The 10,979-nt window shown below is 35.1% G+C and overlaps 1 protein-coding gene across 1 annotated transcript in view; it reads left to right on the top strand.

The window, feature by feature from the left end:
* The window catches only part of LOC149792265 (mediator of RNA polymerase II transcription subunit 14-like), a 107,931-nt gene that overhangs the window by 18,831 nt on the left and 78,121 nt on the right, over positions 1 to 10,979 (top strand). The window contains exons 9-12 of the mRNA XM_089970795.1: positions 405 to 492; positions 4,221 to 4,249; positions 6,610 to 6,688; positions 8,670 to 8,713. Coding sequence (XP_089826921.1) covers positions 405 to 492; positions 4,221 to 4,249; positions 6,610 to 6,688; positions 8,670 to 8,713 — 240 coding nt within the window. The remainder of the gene's footprint in view (positions 1 to 404; positions 493 to 4,220; positions 4,250 to 6,609; positions 6,689 to 8,669; positions 8,714 to 10,979) is intronic.

The raw sequence follows: 10,979 nt of genomic DNA on the forward strand, positions 1-10,979 counted from the left end.
CCCTGACCGAGTCATACCAAACACTTACACAAATGGTACTATAAGCTGCCTCATTTGGTGCTCAGCATTAAGAGGTTAGTGTTAGGACTGGTCAGCCTGGTGTCAGAATAATGTGATTGTGTGGGACATCATGCTACATGTCTGCGGCATGATGCCTCAGTGCTAGACATCACTATAAACTGCCACATTGCAGACATCGTAGCAATATGACTGATTTTTTTTTAAAGCTACGTTAAAAATCCAATTCACATCACATCACAGATTTGCCATGTTGACCCATTGAAATAGACCTGGCTTGATAGTGCAAATCATAACCAGTGAAATGGGTTATGCTGCATCAGAATATATATTTTTTTCTTGCCATACGTTTTCCAGTATGTACAACATTTTTGTTGTTTTCACAGGTGACTTTGACCTTGATGGGTGATAGTCCCACAATCCCCTGGCGTCTGCTTGACATTGAAATTCTGGTAGAGGACCATGAGACAGGAGGTAAGATGCATGCAGCCTGAATATTAGTTTAAGTTTTTATGTTAACTGAAGACACATGTGCAGGTTATTTAGATCACCAGTCCATAAGGTCAAGTTAGATTATGGTATGCTCCAGCAACCATTGTCTATTGTCTGCCATCTGTGTGCCATTTGACAATTGCTTCAACAACAACAAAACTAATTTCAATTAAGCTTGGCAGGCAGAATCTTAGCAATAAGGCCTTTGAAGTTTTACAAATGATATCTGTCCATGACAAATATCCTACATTACCAAAAAAGAGAAGAATATTTAACCGACTTCTCCAAACTCACTCAACAGAATTTGACCAAATTTGACAGAAAACATTCTAGTCTTGGGGGCTTTAAAATTTATACAAATAATGTCAATTTGCCATCAAATATATTCACTGTTTACTAAAACTAAATTAAACAACTTGTGCTCAAAATCCAGTCCACAGAATTAGACTACATTTTAGAGAAGGCATGATGCATGAATGGTTTGATGCCTATTTGCTGTCAAATATGGTTGTGGATCCTAAGAAAGGAAAACCTTTAAATGACTACTTCTCAAAAACTGTTTAGCGTAATTAGATCAAATTGGAGAGAAAGCTTACTTGCATCAAGCCATTTACAATTATACAAATGGTGCTGCTATGCCACCAAAGTTGAAGATAGAGAAAATAGAGAAGCCTTGAAACAACTGTTTTTGTAACACATGCAATCAGTATTTTAAAACCAGTCTTTGTTCACCTAAAATATTTGAAAGAAGTAAACAGTTTTAATTCTTATGCATTATATAATATTTAACTTTCAGCAAAATTTGTCTAATATATTGTACCGTATTTACCATATATGTTGGGACACGATAAAATAAAAAATAATTCCTGTCCCAGAACTTGTGGTGAAACATTTCTTCACTTTGGTCATATGTCCCAAGACTTAAGAAATGAAATAAATTTGTATTGCTTTTGTGCTCATCCCCCTATTGAACGTTGCAATAAAATAGATAAATAAAATGCTTAATTGATAATTGTTATCATTTATTCCTTTTTTCAACATCAGTATTAAAGAATAAAATATATCCACAAAATCTGTATAAGTAGTGTAGGTTTCCATACTGTAAGTAGCCTGTATCAACTGTTCATTGGCATAAGCATTGAGAAACAAATTGTGTGTGGTTTTCTCAGAGGTTTGAACATGTTATTCGACTGAAAACTGGATTCAACAAAATTGCAAACAAGAGGGAAATAATCAGTTGATATCTTGAAGATGCCTTTCACACATGACACAGTGTTAGGTACAGAATTTGCTGTATTGAATTATATCCAGGTCTACTGTATGACATATCTTGCAAATAAAAATCTTTTCACCAGCTTGGGTTACTATTTACCTGCAGACATCAGTGCTCCTTTGTGTTAATTGTAACTACAGATGACAAGCACATAGAAGCCCAGATGGTGAATAAACAGAACTGACAGCCAGCAGTAAACTTCTTCTTTGAAACTACCAACAAGACATCAAAGACAAAGGTTATTTTTATTACAAAGCAAACCGACCTCAGAATCCGTCTTTGGACTCTGAAGCTGGATTTTTTTAAAAAGGATATCAATACAAAGGTTTTCTATTGCAAAGCAAGCTGACCTCTGAAGCCAACTATAGATTCTTTTAAGTGTGCAGATTTTTTATTTTTGACTATAAAGATGACTGAGATATGGAAGCTAACTTTGGTTCCTTTTCACCTTTATTCACGGAAATTTTGAAAATAATATAGTGCTTCATGCATGAACATTGATGACCAGTGTCGCTCAGAAGATTTGGAGAAAATAAAATCATGTGATGAATTCGTGAAAGCCAGAAGAGAAACAGATCATTTTGCCGACAATATGATCATTATCATGGATGAAACTGTAGTGTACTTTGATCGCATTACTGGACAGACTGACGATAAGATGGGGGTCAGAAGTGTGAGAATTAGCAAGACTAGTGCAAATTTGAAAAAATCTGACTTTTGTCCGTGCAGTTTCTGCTTCAGGTGATGTGTTGCCTCTAACAATTTTTCACGGTATGAGAAAGCTAAAAAAAAATATGTACCGAAAGAATGGATCATATTTGTGCAGGAGAAGGGTTGTGTTGATGAGATGTGGCTGCAGTGGGTTAAAGAGTTTTATCTCAAGTACACATTTTTATATTTTTTAAAATAAAAATTCAGTTGGAGTGCATTTTCCGACATGTAATTTTCGAATGATTTTAAAGGTGTCCCACAGCTTACGACTAAAAAAACGATGTGTCCCAGAACATACAGTGCACAGTTTTTTTAAAAATTAATGTATGGTGTCGCGAGAAATAGTGTCCCAACATATATGGTAATATTTATGTCAGTAAATTATACTATGTCACGGCATATTGCTATATAAAAATTCTGCTGATATCCACTCTTTTGCAACATTATTAGTAAAACATAGAAAAACCTGAAATTAATTCATCTTAAACTAATTGACAAAACTTGACAGTCCTGACATAGAGGTCTTTCAAGTTTCTACTGATGTCTGTCTGCCTGACATTATTAATAAAAATAGCAAAAACCAATTCAAATTGATGTGTTTTGAAAAACTATGCCTCATATTTGACCAAAATTGTACAGAAAACATGGCATGAATTGATATTTTCATGTTAAAAATTGTGCTGATATGTGATATAATTTGGCTGTCATTGCTAAATGTAGACAAACATTTGCACACCTTGTTTACAGGAAAACACTGATCATAATGTTAACTAACTTTAGAAAGAAAACAAATGTGGCATAATGCCTTTCAGCACTGGATAAATGATACTGATGTACCATCAGATATGGATGGAAGTAAAAAAAAGCTATAGAAACATTTAAAATAATTGTTTTCAACAGCATAGGAAGAAATTTCCACAGAAAGCAGCCTTCTGACCCAGATTTCATGGCAGAATGCTCTTGCATTTGGCTGTAAGGCAGATGTCAACTAGATGAATAATATTAAGTCCACTTGGGCCTTTCATTTTTCTTTGCATTATATACAGTCTTTGTTATTTTTTCTGGTACTCAAAATATATCAGATTTCTTGATAAAACTTAAAGAATGAACTAGGAAGCTGGCAGAATCAAACAGGGCCCAGTCTGTCAAAATGAACTAAACTAAACCTTTAAAATACATGTTTAAGTCTACAAAAGGTGTTAGACGAAAATGCATCAGAACATGTTGACTGGTTCTCTGGCTGCAAAAAAACAACCCATTCCATATGAAGATATGAAGTTAATTGTTATGGGTGATTACCCTATTCAAAATGGAGTTGTCACAGCAAAACCTATGAAGGACATGTCTAGGTTTTCAAAACAGTGTACAACAGATTGCATCAGAATATGTTTACTGGTTCCTAAGGTATGCAGGTTATAATAACTCAGTCAAAATACTATTAGTAAACACATTTTTGTTGCAAAGGCAGATATCTATATGTAATGGGCAGTTCAACTACCAAATGGCATCCAGTGTTGTGTAAGGGTTGCAGAGCTATGCTAGTCACAAGAAATTTTAATGGATGGACAGAAAGACAGATGACAAAGAAGAACAATGTGATTATTATAAGGATCCTGCATCTTAATGTGGGACCCTAATTTTGTTTAGCTTAAGGTTATATGTGAGACCTATCTCTGTACACTTCTGTTGAGTCTTAGATGGTTTTTCCTCTTTCCTTTCTTTTCAGATGGAAAATCTCTTGTTCATTCACTTCAGGTAATTATTATTTAGCAGCTAATAATATGTCGGACATTTAGAAGTTCTTGGAATATCTTTACATCATTTGCATAATATCTTGTTTTACATAGTAGTTGATGATATAATGTCAGACATAGAAATGATCATGGAATATCTTTACATCTTACGCTTAATATATTGTTTCACTTTACACTCATTCTGTCAACTTTCATTATGAAATGTATTGCATAAAGAGCTAATGTGTTTTATGAATATTCTTGAACCATTGATTGTATTTATATGAATACTGGCTTTCCATTCTCTTTTAGTGACTATTAAAACACAGTATTTTTGTTTCAATATATTAAAATCATGGAAATCTATCATGACATTTTCTCTTGATTCATTACTTCTTATCCAGCCAGCACATTTCTTTGAAGAAAAAAAAGTGTAGTGTCTCTCTTCCTACACTCTAGAAGACACAGATTTGAATCTCTGTTGTATGATTTTGCATTTGGTCTGTAAATTTGCACAGCAGCTGTAAAAAAAATAAAAATTAAACATCACAATGTATTTCTTAAGTACAGATAAAGATATTTCTTAAGTGCAGGTGGAGATTTGAACATCGGTGTGTCATATTAGAGGCCACAAATAAAACATATGGCTCAGGTTTTATGATCATACCCTCAGGTATTGCATCATTTGTAGGAGAATGCTCTCCTGGCTCCTAACTTGGAAAATGTTGTGGTCCTACTATATAAATTTAATGAGGATTAGGTGATGAAATCACGTCTGCACCCAACATAGGCCTTGAATCATGACTCATGAGTGTGCCATCAGTCATCCAACTTGGCCAGAATCATTCCTGTTGTGTTGTGGATGCTCCTTTCATTCATCCAAAATATGTCCTGAATCATGACCCATGGGTAGGGGATGTGCCTTAAGTCATCCAATGTAGACCCTGAATCATGACCCATGGGTGGGGGATATGCATTTCAGTCATCCAATGCAGACCCTGAATCATGACCCATTCGTAGGGCATGTGCCTTAAGTCACCCAATATAGGCTCAGAATCATGACTGTTTGGTAGGGTATGTGCCTTTCAGTCATCCAGCAATGGTACTGAATCATTCCTGTTGGGTAGTGGCTGTGTCCCTCAGTCATCCAATATAGGTCCTAAATTATGCCCATGGATATGGGATATGCCCTTCAGGAATCCAACATAGGCCATGAATCAATCCTATTGCATGTGTAATTACCTTTCAGTCTTTCAGTGTAGGCCTTGAATTATGCCCCCTTGGTATGGTATGTTCCTTTTAGTCATCCAACATAGGCCCTGAATCATGTCTATTGGAACTGCTCCAGTGGCCTAAGTGGTTAGAGCATCATCCACCCATGTGGGAGGTTGCAGGTTCAATGCCCGGCCAAGTCATAACAAAGACTTATAACAATGGTACTAGCAGCTGCCTCTCTTGGCACTCAGTATTACAAGTTTAGTGTTAAGACTGCTCGGCCTGATGTCAGGATAATATGACATTGTGGGACATGATGCTTCATGTCTATCATGAACTGTCACAATGCAGACATCATCGCGATATGTCTGATTTTTAAAAAAAACTACGTTAAAAATCCAAATCACACAAACACTCATGCCTATTGGGTAGGGATATGCCTTTCAGTCATCCAGTATAGGCCCTGAATCACAACCCATATGTAGTGAATGTGCCCTTCATTCATCTAACACAGACCCTTAATTATGACCCATGGGTAGGGGATCTGTCTTTTAATCTTCCAGCATATTCCTTGAATCATGCCTCTTTAGTTGGGGATGTGCCTTTCGGTCATCCAACATAGGCTTTGAATCCATGACCCGTAGATAGGGGTCATCCAACATAGACACTGAATGATGCCTATTGGGGTAGGGGATGAACTCTTGAGTCATATCTTGGAAACTTTTAAAACCACCACCTTATAACCATGTTTACATTTAATAGAATTGAGGAGACAAATTTACTTTTGCATCCAGCACAGGCCTAGGTCTATTTCATGTGTGTATGCGATATACACTATATAATATTTTGGAAAGTGTTCAACTGGGTGTCCATGATTAAACATAATCAAAATAAGAAGATCAATTCATATGCACATTCAACACAGATTTTGGGTCATGGATAGGTGATTGTCCTGGGTTATATCTTGGAAATTTTAAAAATTGTAATATTAATGGACATGAAAACAAACTTGCATATGCATTGTTGTAACACTTGCTTACTTTGGGGATCAGACCCCACCCTATGTGTCATGACTTGGAAGCATGGGATATGCAGTGTCATACCATGGACCTAATTCTAGATGTATACATTTGTATGTCCAAACACTGCCTTAAATTTCTATTTTAGATCAACTACATTCACCAGCTGGTCCAGTCCCGACTCCTGGATAACGACAAGCCTCTTCATGATTTATGCAGAGTTTTACGTATCCTTGTCTTGTGCTAATTAACAAGAACTGGATTGAACAAAATTAAAATCAAATAAAAATTGATTTATGCCACAACTATGCTGATACATGCCTATTGGAAATGATGGGATAATTCATGACATGAGGTTATTGTAACATAAATATTGTGTAGATCTGGAAGGAGAACAATTTATGAAATACAGGTATTCAATATTGTCTGACTTGCAGCAGAGATCAGTGAATTTCAGACATCGATACACGATGTCATGGATCAGAAAGTACTCATTTCCTTTATTGTAGTCTTTTTTTTTTGTATCAAAAAATTAGATTTGAGCTTTAAACAGAAACTGAAGTTAAATATGTTTTTATAAGAAGAAAACAGCATTTACTCCCTTTGCTTGCTGTCATGTGAGACATAATGGTTAAAATTTGTAGAATTTAAAATATAAAATAGGTTATTTCTCAACAGTTTTAAAACATGCTGCCAGAATCATAACATGCCTAACAGATTTATCTGGAATTGAATCTGGAAATAAATGAACATGTTGTTTGAAGACAGTTATATTTATTACAATTGGAACAGTTAATATGTTCCTGCATTTTCAATAGAGATACAGAGATGCTGTCAATGAGTGCAGGTGTGTGACTCATGCAGATTTTGTATGAAATTGCAGACTTGGAGAGCATTAGAACTCCTGCAGATTAGTTTAAAGTTGCACATATAAAAATATACTCTGCACAGTATACAAATTTGATTTAACTGTTAACCCGTAAAGTGCTTGTCATGACATAAGTAGAGGTCTGATACTGCTGTTTTTGTTCAGGTAGGCAACTGCTTACACATCTGGGTACTTTGGGTTGGGATGAATAGTTGTTAAACTAAATTTGATTTGCACATTGGGACCCAGAACAAGCATTGTTATAGTTTTAACTTTGCATTCATCAAGGAAGTTTTACTCCCATGGTATTAAATCTACAGAGGATGATTTCATTTGGCAAATGCTGGCTGATGATAGCAATGATGGCACTGATTTTTAAGGTTCTGTACTATAACAGAACAATGAAGCTGCAAAGTGTTACTGGAAATGCAAGTGAGTGATTCAGAACCCATAAATGATGTTCAGTATGAGTCTGGTTTAGATAGACTAAAACAGAATTCATGCCAGTCGACCACAATTCAGTGGTATTTTGAAACTAAATGTGGAAAAGGCAGAATACCAAATTTAACTAAAATGCAGTCAATTTAAAAGTAAAGTGCAATTTTAATTTCTTTTCTCAAACAAATCAGCCCTGAGGGATCTTGTGATACAAAACGTTATGGCATGCTAAGGACTTAAATAAATCAAATAAATAAGATTCTAAAAATAAATCTGAACAAGAAGACTGTGGCATTGATGGACTCAGTACACCATTTTGGAACAGATAATATTTTTGGCATAGTAGTCAGGGAAACAGCATTTCAAGAAAGTAGAACTTTGATAGAGCTCATTTTATTAAAAAAATCTTATTTTGGAGCAGAGATATCTATTAGAGACAATATCTGTGAGTTTTGAAAAATTGTACATAACAGCTATAAAGAACAGCAGACCATGAAAAACTACTATGCATGCACTTAGGAAGAACAGATTAAACTCAGAAACAATGAACAGACTAATGTTTATAAAACCTGAGGAGAGATCTTTTGAGGATTTTGATTTCAATTTATCTGTAAAAGAGTGAATCTGGAAAAAAAACCATAGAGATGGATATTTAACTACTAAGTAAATATTAAACATTGGCCATCCCATCCTGTTTCTCAACACGCCCATTATTTTGGTGACAAAGGGAAACTGCATCCTTTAGATAAAATCCTGGCAGTATCTCTGGATACATATTCAGTTGAATGTTATTTGACAGATTTATATTTAGCCAGGAAAGAACAGTTAGAATGCTTCTGTATTTTAAACATCATCTTTCTTTATTATTTGCTTTCATCTTATATTCCTTAACAGTGTCTCAGACTCATTTTGCCAGTCATTACAGTTAGAGGTCCTGCATTCTCAGGTAAGTTACATGTTATGGTCTCTCCATTTAAACATAATGGAACCGTGAATTCCATTATATATTGATAGTCTCCCCTGTTAATTAATGTAGTATGAATGTCAAGTTTTTGAAAACACTTTCATTTTTAGGAACACCATTTTAATGTTTTATACTTGGTTAATTGATATCTTGTTGAAAGGCATTGGATTGTTTCACTTGTTTCCATGAATAAACCAAATTTGTATTTATTTGACATAAATTATGAAGTTAAACGTTTTTGTTGTTTTGAATTTCTAGTGATAAAAATGATACTTCATCCATTGTTTTTACTCAGATCTGTGTTTATCTTTTGCAAATTTCAATAATTTCATCCAATTTAGTAACTTTGCTTTTTGTGTATATGTAAAATGATTATAATTAAAAAAAAGGTATTGACTCAATTTTTAGGTGGCATTGTAATTTATTTAAATATTTTTCAATTTAATCAGGTGATTAGTCACAAAACTTTGGAGTAAATTTCCTGAGGGTAGCCATGTACTAGAGGGGAGGGTGCTTCTCGTGTTGTTGGAATTGGGAGAAAGGTCATAAATACACAGATTTAAACAACAATATCTTTTTCAAATATTTTCTGATCAAACTTGATCCATGCAGTCAATGTGGGTAGATGCATCATATATAGGATGGATTTGATTATGACACTTCGTGTTCCTGTCAAAGTGTGTGGGTGTAGAGGGTTTGGGATGTTGGAACATAAAACAAAAAGTGTGATGCATTTGCCATGGTGAAACATAATGGAGAATAGTCTAGTCTGTAATATACTGTCAATTTAAAAACATCTCTAAGACTAGTTTAGTTCACAAGATTCTGTTCTTAAAATTGCAGTAACTGCTTCTGAAAATTGAGCATGTATGATGGTTGATCAAGTTTTACAGCAATCCACCAAAAACCACAAGAATAGATTTATTCAACATTCTGTCATACATTGCATTCAACCGTAAGCCAGGAAAGGCAATGACATTTATAATTTTAAAAAATGTCTGTGAGCACATTGATTTGTCAGTATGGACATCATCAGATAATAACACTGGTCCGTAGCAAACTGCAAGACAAGTTATGTTCAAAAGATATTGTAATATATTAAAACAGTAACTCTAAAACAGATTGTGTGAGCAGAGTAATTTGTTGATGTGCGCATTATGAAATGTTGACCATAATCTGTAGGTATGGGTAGCCATTGAAATCTGTGAGAATAGTTGTGTTCACAAGATTCTGTCACACACTACACTCCACTCCAATTTAAAAGGTTCTTTTAGGTCAGTTCAGATTAAGAGATGCAACTTGTTACACTTGTACATCTTGATTGAAAGGTGTGTTGTGTGCCACATTGGTAAACATTTGCATTTTGACTGGAAGGTGTGTTGTGTGCCACATTGGTATATTTGTACATCATGACTGGAAGATGTGTTGTGTGCTACATTGGTATATTTGTATGTCATGACTGGAAGATGTGTTGTGTGCCACATTGGTATGCATATGCATTATGTCTGGAAGGTGTGTTGTGTGCCACATTGTCATACTTATGCATTTTGACTGGAATGTGTGTTGTGTGCCACATTGGTTCACTTGTGCATTTTGACTGGAATCTGTGTTGTGTGCCATATTTGTATGCATTTGCATTATGACTGGAAGGTGTGTTGTGCACCACATTGGTATACTTGTGCATTTTGACTGGAATGTGTGTTGTGTGCCACATTGATATACGTATGCATTATGACTGGAAGATGTTTTGTGTGCCACATTGGTATACTTGTGCATTTTGCCTGGAAGGTGTGTTATGTGCCACATTGATATACATATGCATTATAACTGGAAGATGTGTTGTGTGCCACATTGGTATACATATACATTATGACTGGAAGGTGTGTTGTGTGCCACATTGATATACATATGCATTATGACTGGAATGTGTGTTGTGTGCCACATTGGTATACTTGTGCATTTTGACTGGAGTTGTGTTGTGTCACATTGAAATACATACTAATTATGACTGGAATGTGTGTTGTGTGCCACATTGGTACACATATGCATTATGACTGGAACGTGTGTTGTGTGCCACATTGGTATACTTGTGCATTTTGACTGGAAGGTGTTTTGTGTGCCACATTGGTACACTTGTACATTTTGACTGGAATGTGTGTTGTATGCCACATTGGTATACATATACATTATGACTGGAAGGTGTGTTGTGTGCCATATTGGAATACATATGCATTATGACTGGAATGTG

Source organism: Sinohyriopsis cumingii, chromosome 9, assembly GCF_028554795.1.
Source record: "Sinohyriopsis cumingii isolate HCF-2022 chromosome 9, ASM2855479v2, whole genome shotgun sequence".
Classification (NCBI taxonomy): domain Eukaryota; kingdom Metazoa; phylum Mollusca; class Bivalvia; order Unionida; family Unionidae; genus Sinohyriopsis; species Sinohyriopsis cumingii.